This window comes from Otolemur garnettii, unplaced genomic scaffold, assembly GCF_000181295.1.
Source record: "Otolemur garnettii isolate 467f Iridium unplaced genomic scaffold, OtoGar3 scaffold00120, whole genome shotgun sequence".
In the NCBI taxonomy this organism is placed as follows: Eukaryota; Metazoa; Chordata; class Mammalia; order Primates; family Galagidae; genus Otolemur; species Otolemur garnettii.
Window position 1 is genome coordinate 3,324,121 of NW_003852515.1, and position 16,590 is coordinate 3,340,710.

General features: G+C 40.5%; 1 protein-coding gene across 1 annotated transcript in view; it reads right to left on the reverse strand.

Annotated features, from left to right (window-relative positions):
- MTUS2 (microtubule associated scaffold protein 2) overlaps nucleotides 1-16,590 on the reverse strand; it is a 406,145-nt gene that overhangs the window by 150,828 nt on the left and 238,727 nt on the right. The window contains exon 6 of the mRNA XM_012810001.2: nucleotides 7,741-7,839. Within this exon, the coding sequence (XP_012665455.1) occupies nucleotides 7,741-7,839 (99 nt within the window). The remainder of the gene's footprint in view (nucleotides 1-7,740; nucleotides 7,840-16,590) is intronic.

The window sequence follows — 16,590 nt, forward strand, 5'->3', positions numbered from 1 at the left end:
TGCAGCTATCATTGTTGTTTGGTGGGCCCGGGCTGGGGATTCGAACCCGCCACCTTAGGTGTATGTGGCTGGCGCCTTAGCCGCTTGAGTCACAGGCGCCGAGCCCAAATAAGGATATCTTGATAGGCCCATTTGAACATGGAGATATTTTGCTGCCATTTTATCAGAACAGCACCATCAAACAGCTGCATCAGAGTATCCTGTGCCCCTTTAAAATATGGTCTTTGCTATCTAGAAGGCTGGAGCCATGGAAGAATGAGAGCTCCAATATGCTGGTGCTTTACAAGCATTATCATTCATCTTCTCCATAACTTGGAGGCAGAAGGAACATGGGTGACTCTGTCAGCTGAAGGTGGTCCCTGACTGATATCCACCAAGGAAATAGGAACTTTGGTGCTAGAAGTACATGAGCTGAAGTCTACCAACAACTTTGGAAGTGAATTTTTCTTCTCCAGAGAACCCAAGAACTCAGACTGGCTGCCATCTTGATTTTAACCTTGTGATACTTTGGGAAACGGAGACTTCAGTGCTACAATCAAATGAGCTGAATTCTACCATCAACATGACTGACTCTGAAAGCAGATGTTTCTTCTCCAGAGCTTCTAAGAACTCAGCCTGGCTGACATCTTGATTTTAGGCTTATGGTACTTGGAGCAGAGAACACAAGTCAAGTCACACCTGGATGTCTGACCTATAGAAGTGTGAGTTAATAAATAGATATTTAAAAAAAGAAAAGATTAGTGAACATATAGCAAGAGGAAACTATCCAAAATAAAACAGAGATAAAAGACTATAAGAAATGAACAGAGTATGAGTTGGACAGAGGCTGTGGGATAACGTCAAGGAGCCTAACGTGTATGTCACGAAAGTCCCTGAAGAGGAGAGACTGGGATTGAAAATTTTTGAAGAAACAATGGGCAAAAATATTCCAAATTTGACAAAAACAGTATGAAAGCAAATCCAAGAATCTCAGCAAACCTAAGGTGTACAAAAAAGAAAGAAAACTATCCCAAGGCTCATTGTGTTCATATTGTACAAAATCAGTGATAAAGAGAATACCAGAGGGAAAAAGAGGCCTATGTACAAGGCACCAGAGACAGAAGTAACAGGAAAATTTTCATGGGAGACCGTTTAAGCTAGAGGACAGCAGAACAAAATTTTTTAATATTTTAAAATAATTCCAACTGGATTCTGAACAAAGCAAAAATATCTATCAAAAATGAAGGTGAACAAAACCTGAAAATCATCACCTGCAAACCTCCAGCAGAAGAAATGCTAAGTCCTCCAGGCAGAAGAAAATGGTACCAGAAAGAAACATGAGTCTACACAAAGAAAGAGTCCTGGAAATGGCATCTAAATGAGTGACTCTAAAAAATTTTTTTCTCATTTAAATATCTTTAAAGGAAAACTGAGCATTGATAATCAACAATAATAACAATATAGTGTAGCTTCAGAACATACATAGAAGCAAAATGTTTGACAACAGTAAGACAAATTCTGGGGGGAAAGGGCTGGAAATATACTGTTGTAAGATCCTTCTACCACATGTGAAGTGATGTAATACCACTTGAACGTAGCAGGTTAAAAGTTTAAACGTTCAATTTTAGGAAACTCAAAACAAGGACTAAAATAACACAAACCAAGATACAGATAGCTAATATGTGAACAAAGGAGATAAACAGAATCATAAAAAACCACTCAAGGCAAAAGAAGGCAGTGAAAGAGGGAGGAGAGAAAAAAAAATGTGAGTTGGAATAGAAAATATCGCAAGATGGCAGATTTAATCCCAATCAAATTCGTCATAACATAAAATGTATATCAAAGGCAGAGATTTCAGATCAGGTAAAAAGGAAGGGCCTGATTATATGCTGCCTATAAGAAACCTGCTAAAGAGACAAATAGACAAAAAGGGGAAGTATGAAAAGAGACTAAACCATGCCGAAACCAACAGAAAGCTGGCTCTTTTAATGAGTGAGGATTTCAGGGAAAAGCCTATTACCAGGGATACAGAGAGTCATTGCACTACGATAAAGTGTGCAACTCATAAATGGTAAACTAAACATTTATGTACTTAAATAGCAGAACTTCAAAACAGAAAAAACAAATGCTGATACAATTGGAAGGAGAAACAGACAAGTCCACAATTACAGTCTGAGATTTTAAGCCCTCTCTCACCTACTAATAGACCATGTAGACAGAAAACCAGTAAGGGTATAGAAGACTTCAATAACTGCTATCAACCAACTTGATCTGTGACATTTATAGAACACTCAACATAGGAACAGCAGAATAGATATTGTTTTTAAGTAAGCATTGAACATTTACTAAGACAGACCTTGTTGTGGATTGTAAGACAAGCCTCAAGACACTTAAAAGGATTCAAGTCATCTGTGACATAATAAGAAATATGTATTTGGTCTTTGCCCCCAATTCCTGACACCGAGCTTCAAAAAGTGTTGTAATTTCCTGAGTGATGTGGATACTTAGAGAATCTGTTGTTTTAATATTTGGTTTTGACCCCAGTTCCTTACACAGAGCTCCTAAATCGTTTGAAATTGCCTGGGTGACAGAAGCAACTTTTGTTATAATGAGAGACCCTTGGTAGCTTCTGAACACCTTCGTGATGGGGGCTGGTCACTAGAAAGGCAAAACCATGATTAGAAGCTTAGAACTTTCAGCCTCCTGTCTCCTTATCCTCTGGGGAAGGAAGATAGGCTAGAGACTGAGTTAATAGTCATTCATGCCTCTATGATGAAGCTTCATAATAAAATCCTTAAACTATGAGATGTGGAGAGCTTCTGGGTTGGTAAATGCATTGATGTTTTGGTGGGGGGGGCACAGCAACTCTGTGAGTATAGAAGCTCCCGCACTCAGGACGCCCACTGGGCCTCAACCTCTGTACTTCTTCATCTAGCTGTTCATTTATGTTCTTTATCATATTCTTTATAATAAACTGGTATACATAAGGAAAAAAGCTTCCCTGAGTTCTGTGAGCTGTTACAGTAAACAGAGCTGTTGTATCCAACCTGAGGAGGGAGTTGTGGGAACTCCCCATTTACAGGCAAGTCAGGCAAGTGTGGGTAATGTAAGCATCTTGTTACTCGCAATTGCCATCTGAGGGACGGTCTTGTGAGATTGAGCCTTAACCTGCGGGTTTGGTGCTAACTCTGGGTCATTAGCATCAGAATTGAATCAAATTATAGGACCCCCAATTAGTGTCCAAAGAGAACTGGAGAATTTCTTGGTGTAGAACACTTGCACATTTGGCATCAGAAGTGTTGCACAGGCAGGGCACAGTGGCTCACGCCTGTAATCCTAGCACTCTAGAAGGCTGAAGCGGGTGGATAGTTTGAGTTCACGAGTTTGAGACCAGCCTGACCTCATCAGCTAAAGCGAGGAGCAAAAGTACCCCGTCTCTACCAAAAGCAGAAAATCTGGCTTGGCTCGATGCCTGTAGCTCAGCGGCTAGGGCACCAGTCCCCTACACTGGGACTGGTGGGTTCAAATCCAGCCTAGGCCTGCCAAACACCAATGACAACTGCAACAATAAAATAGCCAGGTGTTGTGGCATGTGCCTGTAGTCCCAGCTACGTGGGAGGCTGAGGCAAGAGAATCACGTAAGCCCAAGAGTTTGAGGTTGCTGTGAGCTATGATGTCATAGCACTCTACCGAGGATGACATAGTGAGACTCTGTCTCAGAAAATAACTAACTAACTAAATAAATAAAAGCATAAAAACTGAGGCAAGAGGATCACTTGACCCCAAGAGATGGAGGTTGTTGTGAGCTATGGCGCCATGGCACTCTACCCAGGGCAACAGCTTGAGACTGTATAAAATAAAAAAAAAGTACTGTGCACAGATGAATAGGGTTTTCTTTTATCACCCAAAGTATGTTTTCCAACCACAATGAAATTAGAAATTAGAAATCAATTAGAGATCTCCAAATATTTGCAAAGGAAACAATATATTTGTAAATAATCATAGGTAAAAGAATAAATCAAAGAGAGAAATTTGAAAATATTCTAAACTCAGTGAAGATGAATACCCAATATATTGAAGTCTGTGGATTGTAATTTAAGCAGTACATAGAGGAAAATTTATTGTACTAAACACACACATTAGAAAAGAAGCAAGAAGAAAGATCTCCAACTAATGATATCAGTTAGTAAACCTGGTGTAAGCAGAAGACGTAACAATGGCAACAGAAATCAGATGCATGTCATTATGGAAAAAAGGAAAGAAAAATTAAAACCACACCTCACACTACATACAAAAATTAACACAAATGGATCAGAGACTTAAGTGTAAACTACAACGTTATATCTTTTAGAAGAAAAGTAAGGAGAAATCTTTGTGACTGTGGGTTATACAATTTTTTGATAACACCAGAAACAGGGACCATAAAGGAAAAAAGTTATAAATTAGACTTCATTAAAATTAATAGTATACACTCTTCAAAACACATGGTAGAAGAATGCAAAACAAGCCATGGACTGTGTGTGTGGGGAAACTGCATATCACACAGCTGATAAAAGAGTTATGTCTGAAATATATAAAAACCTCTCAGAATTAAATAATAGGAAAACAGCCCAATTAAAGTTAGCAAAAGATTGGAATCGACATTTTATCAAACAACATATACAACTGTCGAGTAAACATGCAGAAAGATGCTCAGCATCAAAATCTTTAATTAACGTATCATTCAAATGATATGTTAACCAGTTTGATGTCCACATTCCAAACTGTACACAGCATCAGCACATTGTACCCCATAAATGCAGTAATGTACACAGTCCTGATCTAATAAAAAATAAATATCTTGTTCATATGTCAAAAAAACATCATTATTAGGAAAAGGCAAATTATTACAAAGCGGTATCATAACACACCTATTAGAATGTCTATAATTAAAAAGACCGATCATACCAAGTGTTGACAAGGATGTGGAGGAACTGGGACTCTTATACACTACTGTTGGAAATATAAAATAGTCCAGCCACTTTGGAAAATAGTTTGGCATATTCTTAAGAAGTTAAACATATAGCTACCATGTAACAGGGACATTGCATTTCTAGATACTCACCCAAGAGTAATGAAAAAAGATGTCCACACCATGATATGTACACATGTGCTTAGCAGCTTTACTTACAATAGCTAAATCCTTGTGTGTGTGTGTGTGTGTGTGTGGTGCGGGGATACCTAATTTCTATAAACAGGTAAATGGATAAACTGTGGTATTCACACAGTGGAATTCTATTTACCAATAAAAAGGCATGGATGGTCGCCACATGAATGAATCTCAAAATAACTATGCTGAGTGAAGGAAGCTGGTAAAAACAGCATACATATGATATGATTCCATTTATAAAAGTTTAGAAAATAAAAACTAATCCATAGTGATAGAATGGGTCAGTGTTTGTTCAGGGACTGGGGTGGGGTTGTGCAAGGGTAGCCAGGTAGGATTACCAGGGGACCCCAGGAAATGCAGGATATGTGTGCTATTGCTTGTGGTGATGATTTCACAGGTGTGTATACCTGTCCAAACTTACCAAGTTCTATGCTTTAAACATGGGTAGTTTAGTATTTTTAAATCATTCTACAATAGAATAGATAAGTTTTACAACTAGAGCACCACAAACTTTCCTTTGTTTAGTACATTTTGGTGTAAATATTTGTATTCTTTTACTTTCAAATGTTTAATATTCTTACTTCTAAACAGTCTAAAGGTAGACTTTACAACATAAAATACGACTTAAACATTTTGTGACAGACCAACAAATGAATGCAGTCTGGTAATCTAAATCTTTAACTTAGCCCAGAGAGTTTAATTCATGAATATTCAATGTGCATATGTGCGTTCATTCCTAATACCTTATTTTACTCTAATTTCTCTTATCTTCCTCCCTCCCTCCCTCTCTCCCTCCTTCCTTTCCCCATTTTCCCTTTCTCTCCATTTTGCCTCCATTTGTATGGACTGAATTTTTAAACCTCTCCTCCCAACTTTCCCCCTCCACTGGTTCAGAACTATATACTATATTTTATTGGTTATCCTAGAATTTTTAACAAATACTTTAACTTAATAAAAAATTACGCACAATTTTTACTCTCTTCTCTAGAACATAGAAACCTTATTCATGGTGGTTTGTTTCCTTGCATGTATAACGATTTTACATTTTGTTCAGCTAAGTGGCCGTAAGGATTGCAGCATTTTAAATTGTGTTTTTGGAGCACAGTGGTAGCATGGACTCAGCTCTTAAATTGCAGCAGGGAGGACCTGTGGTCAGAGGTCCCCAAGGAGGGCTGTTCTCTCAGAGCTGCAGCTGCCATCACCAGTCTCCCGCGGGGGGGGGGGGGTTGTTTTTTCTCCTGTTCATCCACTAAGTGTGCTGCCCTTTAGAAACTGCAGATTTATGCAGGATTCTCAGACCTGATCTCCCCTACTTAGGTATGAGACTGTGTCTCTGGACCCTCATGTGTGTTCATTAGCCTATTTTCTATAAATCATTAATTAACTAGATGTTTTAATACGTTCTCCATTCTCCAAGCTTTCAGGTTAATGCTGTAGTGACTAAAATGCAAGTTCAGGATCCAGATTGCCTGGGCTCAGATCAAGGCTCTACTACTTATTATCTGTGACTCTGAGCAAATTAATGACACTCTCTGTCCCTCAGTTTCCTCACATGTAAAGGGAGGGACAATAGCACACAGAGTTACAATGGGGACAATGTCTCACAGAGACAGAGTTACTGTGGGCATTTAAATAAACGAATGCATTTGAAGAGCATGGGTCAGCACCTGGTTGATGAGAAGTAAGAGCTCAAACACTAGCTGCTCTTATAGCCACTATTTTGGGGCTTAAAAAATGTTTTGAGGTTATATTGCATACTAGTCCATGAAAGGGTTAATGTTTGACAGTATGAATATTCATAATAAAGGATTTTCAACATTTAAGCAATTTTATATAGTGTACATGTATATGAATGTAAATAAGTGATTTCTTCTCTGACAAACCAACAAGTCACTTGATAGCCATTATTTTATCTTCCTTCCTCCCTCCCTCCCTCCCTCCCTTCCTTTCTTTTTTGAGACAGATCTCACTCTGTTGCCCCAGGCAAGAGTGCTGTGGTGTGGTGTGGTGTGGTAGTTCACAGTAATCTCAAACTCCTTACTCAAGTGACCCACTTGTCTCAGCCTCCCAAGTACCTGGGACTACAGGTGTCTGCCACAACATCTGGCTAACTGACGGGGTTTCACTCTTGCTCAGGCTGGTCTCAAACTCCTGAGCTCAAGCAATCCACCTGCCTCTGCCTCCCAGAGTGTTAGAATTACAGGTGTGAGCAACCACACTTGGCCTGATATCCATTATTTTCAATTTTCTTCCTTTTAGAAAAGATTATTCTTGAGGTTAGATCTTTAAAATCTGTTGTTCAATTACAAATTATTTCTACACGCTATTGGAATAGCAGATACTCTCACACAGACAAGATTAAAGGTAGCATAACATTGTGTTACTCTCACACAGACAAGATTAAAGGTAGCATAGCATCGTGTTATTTTAAGAGAAAATGATGCCAACAGCTGGCTCATCTCAAGAAGAGTCAGAAACATCAGCTTATGTATGAAAGCCCTGAAACAACCATCCATAGCACATGGACTGGCCTTACTTCATTCATAAATGGCATCTGAATAAGATGAAGTCCAAGTCTTCTCCCCAAATAACGCATTCTATTTTTTAAATACCTGGTGAATGGAGCTTGGTGGTTGAGGTTGCCACTCTCTTAGGAGATGAGATAGCAGGTTTATTCGTATCTTGATCTTTCTGTGCTTCTTTCTTTGTTCCTGTGGTATAGTTTGAAAAGAGAAATAGAAAGCTCATTACAATAGAAATGGTCACATAAATTGTGGCAAGGGTGGCTTCACCAGAGACAAACAGAACAACCAGAGGAATATCTGGATGATTTGTTGCTATGGTCACCGCCCCCTGTGCTTGAGGAATGACACACTTGTTTATAAGAAAGGGAATTTAGTTTCGCGTGGTCAGGGGAATAAGCACGCTGCCATCTCTGATTTGATGAAAAACGCCCCCTTCTCTGGAGGTCACTGCCGCCCCAGTGACCCTGAAGAACTATCTGGGAATTAAAATTTTACTGTCCTTAGCCACTAGCTTGGTCTCCCTGCCTCTCTCTGCTGAAACAAATTTCCAGAAGACAGGGAATGAAGCTACGGATATAGCTGAACGCAGCTGCTAATGACTTCGGCATCACCCTGAGCTGAGCCACAGGGGACATGGTCTGATTCTAATTAATTTCTATGCAGCTGGTCCACCGAGGTGACCTAGAGAGCCTTTTAGCTCTCTCCATGGCAGCGGAGGCTCCATGGAACCTGCTGCCAGAGCTGGCCCAGCAGAAACATGTGGACGCTTCTCAGATTATGTCCCAGGGCATCTGGGGCACAGTGTGGGCTTCTCTTTTCTGTGTGCTGGGCACAACATTCACCTTCACATCACCTTTGTCAGGGAGTCAGAGAAAAGTGGATGGAAGATGAGAGTGAGAACACAGACCTGGATGCACACGGCTATATCATGTCAAAAACAAAGCTGGTGGGTTGTTCCTTAGATGCAGAACATAAATGTCGCCCCCACTCCCATCTCCAAACCCTGCAACCTCACTCCTCTTTCCGGAGGTAGCTGCTGCTAGCAATTTGGTGTTCATTCTCCCAGATATTTTTCTAGGTATTTAAATAAATAAATAAGTACACATATACAAATACAGATATTGGTTAAATAAATGAAGCAAGTGCTGTAATTTCTTTCTAGCTACCCACATTTGGGGGAGATCTTTTTCATATTAACATATTCAAAGGTCTTTTTAAAGTGCTACATCGCTGTGTTCTGGTTGCCATCCCTGCCCAGGACGAACATTTCAGTTTTAGCTGCTGAAATAGCTACATGTGCCAAATAAACATTCTTCAACTTGTTTCTTTGTACACATGGACTTGTATCTTCACAGGACAAATGCCCAGAAGGGATTTTGCTGGATTATGAGTCTACCCCTTTGCAATATTGCTAGCCACAGTGCAACTGTGTACCAAAGGGATCCACTAATTCATACTGTCAACCAACAGGGTCTGAGAATGACTCTTTCAACACGCCTCATGCCCTACTGACATCCGCGTTCCAATCTCTTAAATCTTCCCAGACACCAAGAGTCCTTTCACATTAGACACACGCATTTCTTTCTAAATTGCTAAATTAAGGCCCTTGCCCATTTTTCTGATTGATGTGTAATAACTTTTCATTTATTCTAGATATCAATCCTTTGCCAGCTATGTAAATTATATTTTCTGGCCTTTCACTTTCAAAAAAGTATTTATAGTCTCTTTCATTGAGCTGTAGTTTTAAATGTTAATATGTTCAAATGTCAGTTTTGCCTTTACAGATTTACTAGCACTATCCTAGATTCCTGCGTATGTGTGCCTGTGAGTGTATGCGTGCCTGTGTGTCTGTAACATTGCCAGGAGGCATCAGGAATTTGGAGAGGGAGGCAGGGATTTTTGATCAAACATTCTTCTCTTCCTTGGCCTGGCTGGGCCTGCACCCCCATTCCATGGGGCCTTCCTCATTTGCCGTCCCCACATGTGTACCTGCCTCTGCTTGTCCAACCACGCCTTGGCGTCCTTGCCTCTGCCTTGCTGCCTTTGGATAAACGGTTCCTGTCCAGCTGATTTACTCTTCCAAGGCCTGCATTCACTTTTGTCTTCCTCCCCAATACTTTTTATTTCCCCCCCGAAACAGAGTCTCACTCTTTCTCCCTGGTAGAGTGCTGTGGCATCATAGCTCACAGCAATCTCAAGCTCCTGGGCTCAAGTAATCCTCCTGCCTCAGCCTCCTAGAGTGCTAGGATTACAGGCATGAGCCCCGGCACCCTGGATCAATACTCACTCTCTTTCCTGTTCCCAGCATGCTTCTTGGCATTGAGGCAACACACCCTCAGCCACTCACATCATAGTTAATGGCAACACTGTCCACTCCCTGTACACAGGCCAGAAAATCTGGAGTCGCTCTGCTTTATTTCTTTACCCTGCTACTTTAGTCCCTCAGCAAAGCTGGTGGGCTCTCCTCTCAGGCCCTGTGTCTGACCACTCCCTCTCTCTACTACCTCTACAGGGGCTGTGTCACTGTCCCCTCTTCCACTTCATTCTGTAGGATCCACCCCCCGCTGCCTCCAGCCCCACCTCTGACCTTCCACCGTGGCAAGTTCATGACTTAAAATCTAAGTCAGAGCACATCACTCCCCATCACAGAATCCTGAGTAGTAGAACAGGGACATCCTCGGGGGCTATAATTCAGCCTACCTCACTTTCACTGTCTAATTCAATAGATAATTAATTTTTTATTTATCAAAAAGGCACTAACTGCTTGGTCTACATCAGTCCTCTGAGTCCCTGATAGTTATTTATGAAGCTTTGCTTAGTTTCCTAATTCCCTCATGCCCTCTTGACTAGCAGGCTTCCTTTAGATGCCATTCAGCCCGTCCCCTTCTCTTCCCTCAGTGCAGACTCTGTCTGCTGGTGGATGTCTCAGGCCTGGCCTGAACAGCTGCTTTTAATGGCACCTCTGCTGGAAAATCAACTCCTCCTGGTTCATGTGGTTGGGGGACTGACCCAGCTGGCTCTGGAAGGGAGCAGGTGACCTGGGCCTGCCCGATCAGAGCTCTGCCTCACTCTGGTGTTACATGCACCTGAGTCGGGACGATGGCAGCCCCGCCTTGGGAATGTTGCTGTAATCACTAGAAACGAATTCTCTTTCTGATAGATGCCTGTGCTGGTGGGAGGTAGGCCTGAAACAGCTATTGACCATCTTTGTCCCGTTTGTCCTTTGTTCTCCCCTAAGGAAGAACGTAGGCAACAAAGGGGAAAGAGGTGCCAGGAGACGGGAAGGCATCCATGACACCACTGCTGAGGCCCCTGGGTTCCAGCACACGTTACGTGAGCCCCAGATTTCTCCACTTTTCTTTTCTTTTTGCCTAAGACAGTTTGAATTAGATTGTGACTTAGAACCAAATAAGACTTTAATTATATAATGCACCCAGAGGAAATAGCTCTTTACTAAGTAAGCACACACACTCATCTCTCACAGAGTTATATATTGGTCAAAACTACTCCTCATGTGCCCCATCTACACCAAGATTGGCAGCTCTGTAAAATAATGCGTGTATCCATTTGCGTGATTTTTGTTAATACACTTTTGTTCATCTATCTTTTATATTTTTATTTTATTTTTTTAAATGAACATATTAAAAATACCAAAGAATAAAATAAGTTTCAATGAAATAATCCTTCCAGATTTACTGATACAATTAGAATATCAGTGGGCTAAATTGAGGGCTGCTAGATTCAAGGTTTAGTTCTAACTTCACCCACCTGACTGGTACCACCACCACATGAGGCTGGTTGGTGAGAGTTTATGGAGGGTGAGTACACTTCTCTGTTGCCAGCTTTTGACAATGGTACACTGTGTTTCTATTTGAAGCGGAATTTGTGAATAGTTGCAGAGATTGACGGTATTTTTTATGTCTGTCTGCTCAACAGCCCATTATGTTAAAGAAGACCAAGAGAACGTGGAAGGCAGAAAGCAGATTTTTTAAATGAGGTTTGGGAATTGCAGGATTATCTTGTTTCTGCTAAAGATAAGACGATTTGCTTGCTCTGTGATACTGCAATAATAACATTAAAGAAATTCGGTGCTCATCAGCAGTATAACATCAGATCACAACTATTTTAAATCAGAGGGAGAGACACAAAAGTTGTACTGCAGAAATTAAAAGATGAAAAGCAAAAGTGAAGACAATTCTTTTTAAGAAGCAATAAGACCTAGAAATAATGCCAGCCTATTTCTATTATAAGCTTATTTCTTAATAAGAAATAATGCCAGCTATTTCTTATTAAGAAGTAGCTTATAAAATAGCTTATATACTCAGGAAAAAAGGGAAGCCATTCAGGGATGTAGAAAAGATGAGAGAATGCGTTGTCTACGTCAGAGGATGTTCAGACCCCAATAATGTTTCAAAGTAGAAACAACTGCCTCTTTCAAAGAGAGCCCTGATTGGCTACATAAATCAGCCTTCAATTTAACAGAATAACTTTATGCAATACTTCAGAAGTAAAGTATGCATTATTCAATTGATTTAGATGAATCAACTTTTTACTACTGACTCAGTACAGGTTTTATACCTCATTCAAGGCACAGCAGAAGATTTTCTTTGCTGTGAAAAGCTACTTGCTTTGGGCACTCTTATGAACCAAGGGAATAGATACCTCCAACAATTTTCAAGGTAAATGTTGTGAAGTTGCCTGAATTTGGTAAGTTTACTGAGTGTCTGTATAGACGGTGCACTTTCCATGACAAGAAATCATGAAGGATTTATTGCACAGATTAAAAAATTATTCAAAGATCCAGATACACTCATTTCTTTTTTTGCATCTTGTATCAGCAAAATTTCTGTGCTAAAGCTACTATGTTTAGTGACACTTCACCACAATTCGTAAGTACTGTTAACTATATCCAGGCAAATGCAACATGGCATCATTAGTTCTGTAACAAGCTGAAGTCCAATGATGAGGAATTCAGTGTGGATTTGCCATATCATTCTAAAGTGCACCAAGTATCACAGGGACCAGGGTTAGCCAGATAGTTAAACTTCATGAAGAAAAGAATCAGCACTGTGAATTACTGAAAGGTTTCTATGGGAATGCCTCACTTCTGTGTGACAGCATGTCAAATCAAAAGAACTTTAAATACTTATTTGCAAGGTAAAACTAATTCTATATATGATACATGGCAAAAAATCCAAGCATTTTTAAAAAGCTGTCTTTTTTACAATAACACTTATTTTATTTTTTTTCTTGTATGAAAGGTCTTTATTAGTGGGGGAGGGAGTCTGCAGAGCAGCACCAAGGGGAAGAGAAAAAGAGAAGAGAAGAGAGGAGAGAGAAGAGGGGAGAGAGATGAGGAGAGAGTGGGAGAGAGAGAGTAGAAGAGAGAGGCGGGAAGGGGGGGAGGGGGAGAGAGCACAATAACACTTCTTTAAAAGGAAATTTCAGATAAACACTTTCCCTAGTTTGCAAAGGTCATTGATGGTATAGACCTATTTATTAGAGAATTCATAAAACGAAAGTTTCACTGACTTTCAGAATCGTGACATCACACTCAAATTAGCATTTCAGCCTCACCTAGTTTATATCACGGAGGCACCTAAAGAACTACAAATGGGAAGAATTAAGTTCTCAGGAGATGACATATTAAAGTGATTGTTTGATGATAAGAAGCATCCAGTTGAAATATGGACAAATGAGGTAGAATGCCCACAGCTACAACAGCATGCCCCAGGACATTTTCTTGCTTTCCAATCGCATAGCTGTAAATCTAGTCTCCTACCTAATCAAGAAGCCCTCAAGGTGACGAATGCCTGATCCCCATCTAGAGATCAACTGCAACTGCAGCCCTCCACGCTGCAACCAGGTATTCAAATGCTTTCCACCAAAAACCAGACACCACAAAGTCATTAAAAGAGTAACTTTAAAATTAACAAATAGTTTTCATTTAGGTATTACTTATTTATTTATTTCAGATTCATATGAGGTGCAAATGATTAAGTTACATTGTTGTGTTTGTTAGGTAAAGTTCAAGTTGCAGGGAAGCCCTCCCCCCGGGAATATGCTGCTGTATACACTTATCATTGTGTCCATTAGTTGGAGCTTATCAGTTTTTATTGTTTGAAATTATTAACTACACAGTAGTTAGATATTTCTACCTTTAATATACCTTTTAAAGTATACTTAATTGAAGTTTCTTGAATGTGGCTTTTTTTTTGAGACGGAGCCTCAGGCTGTGGCATCATAGCTCACAGCACCTCCTGGGCTCAAGCAATTTTCCTGCCTCCACCTCTCAAATAGCTGGGACTACAGTGCCTGTCACAATGCTCACTGCTTTTTGGTTGCAGCCGTCATTGTTGTTTGGTGGGCCTGGGCTGAATTTGAACCCGCCAGCTCAGGTGTATGTGGCTGGTGCCTTAGCCCCTTGAGCCACAGGAGTCCAGCCAAATGTGGTCTTTTTGATTGCAGCTAAATTAATTCAGCCTTCCAACATGATAAAGTTTCCCACCTCTGATCTGGTCTCAGAAAAGAAGACCATAAGTTTAATTTGAAATATTGGGACTCATTGGTAAAGTATCTCAAGAATGGAAGAAAAAGTATCCAATGTACTCAGCCCTATTATGAAACTAGTTTATAGCTTTCACATGAAAGCTATGACTTAATTATAGCTTAAGAATATGGGGAAGGGGAGTGGATAGGTAGAGGGAGGGTGATTGGTGGGATCACCTCTATGGTTTATCTTACAAGGGTACAAGTGACTCTTTCTAAAAGTAGAATATAAATGTCTTAACACAGTAACTAAGAAAATGACATGAAGGTTATGCTAATCAGTTTGGCGAAAATATTTCAAATTGTATATGAAAACACCACACTGTTCTCCATGATTGCATTAATGTGCACAGCTACAATTTAATAAAAAAATAAAAAATAAAAAAGGAAAGAAATATTGTGACTTATAATATTCACTCAATGCCAGACAATCACTACAAACACCAATGGTCCTAAAGTGTTTCTCCATAGATAGAATAATAAGAAGCCTCCAAAGGTCTCTGGTGAAAGGTGCTGCCTGGAAATAAACAGAGAAGAATGGTGGAAATGCTCAGTCTCCCCCATGGACAAGGGCCTTCCACAGTTGTATGAGCGGCTTGCTTTGGCCAGAACCATTAGAAGCCCCATTTTTAATTCTCTTAATCAACTGGACATCACAGAAGTGACTTACAAAGGTGTTTATTATGTATACTTTCTCTGAAGCTGTGAAAGCATGACTCAGCCTGAAAGTTTCCCAAGCAAGAACGGTGTGCCACTTATAAATAAAAATTAATTAGTAATAGTAATTTTAAAATGATAGCTAGCTCTGAGGATCAGGCTTTCATCTTAAAAAAAAAAAAAAGGAATGACAATAGTTAATTCAGGATCTTCCCTGAGCACATCTAGAGGAAAAAAATTAGATTTAAGATAATGCTTAGAAGAATGCTACACACTTTTTAAATAAAAAAAATAAGCACATTAAAAAAATCAAACCAAGAGAAAATTTTCCAGGCTCTTAACCATACACATAATAGGCTATAAAGTCCTGCAAGGAAATCTCAGAGTAAGAAAGAAAGATAGGAAACAAAAAAGGATATGGAAATACACACAGGGATGGACCTTGTCGTCCACCGTCCAATGTTCTCACTCCACCCGCCCGAGGGCAGCTAATCCCTCCCGGGCCTGACACCCCCGGAGGGTTCCTGCTCCCAGGAACACGAGGACCAGACAGCAGGACAGAGGACAAGCAAGAAGAAGGGAATGCAAATGTGTCCACGCTGCAAGGGATTAGGCTGGGAGGGGTGAACAGACAACGTGAATGATACAACTGGGAAGTCTGGGTTCTGATGCCACTCATAAGACGAATTGGATGGGGGAACGTTTCAAGGTAAGATTTTATGGATTGAATAGAATGAAGAAAGGAAGCATCTAGATAAGAACAAACCAAATGAAAGAGAAACCCAGATGAGTTACAGATTCAAGAGAGAGAGAGAGAGACAAAGAGCAATCGCAGACTCTGGGGAGTTAGATGCAAAGATAAGAAAGGAAGAAAAGGAAGAAAATGGTTTTTAGCTGCCAATAGTAACATTTTTAAAAATCAAAAGGAATATCTGGTTTTGGGGGAGAACAGAGTTAACGAGGGAGCGACTGGAATGCTGGGCACATTCATTCCATTTATTGCGCACATGAGGGTGGACACCGTGGGTGGGAATAGAAGGGGTAATAAGGGAAAGTAAAGGAAAATAACAAAAGTTAGACCTACGATAGATGCCTAATTATTTCCTGGAAGGGTTATTTCTGAAGATTCTAAGAAAAGGCAAAGACTGAAAAGTGAAGTGTTGTTTTCAAACATAAATATGTGTACAAGCTTTGTAACCCCCGCCCCCATAAATTCACTGACACACTCACTATTAATCACCATGTGCCCATCGGGCACCATCCCAGTGGGAGACAGAAGTGTGAGCTGTCATAGACGTTGCATTTTCATGGAGTTTATTTATTACATGCTTTATGAATGCCAGGTACCAGGCTGCAGTTGCTTCTATGTATACTGCCTCACTTTAGCCCCCCTCCAAACTCCGTGGGTGCTATTACTGGTATTATTACTTTGCAAATGAAGGAACTGAAGGTTGTGACATATCTGTATTTGGCAGTACACGGCTGAGCCCAGGTCTAAACGTGCAACTTCCCACCTTAATTCTTGGCTGCATTTCTCTACACTGCAGGGGCTTTGGTGAGTGCTGGGAAGTACCCAGTTCTACGGCTCACCTGCCCACGTGCCAGGGAAGCACAGTGAGCCCAGATGAGTTGACCCCAGGTGAAGGTTTGAAGGGAGGAAGCATGGGGCAGGGGTGAGAAAGTGCAGAGGAAGCAGGGCTGTGGGGAAGAGCCCAGATGAGTTGACCCCAT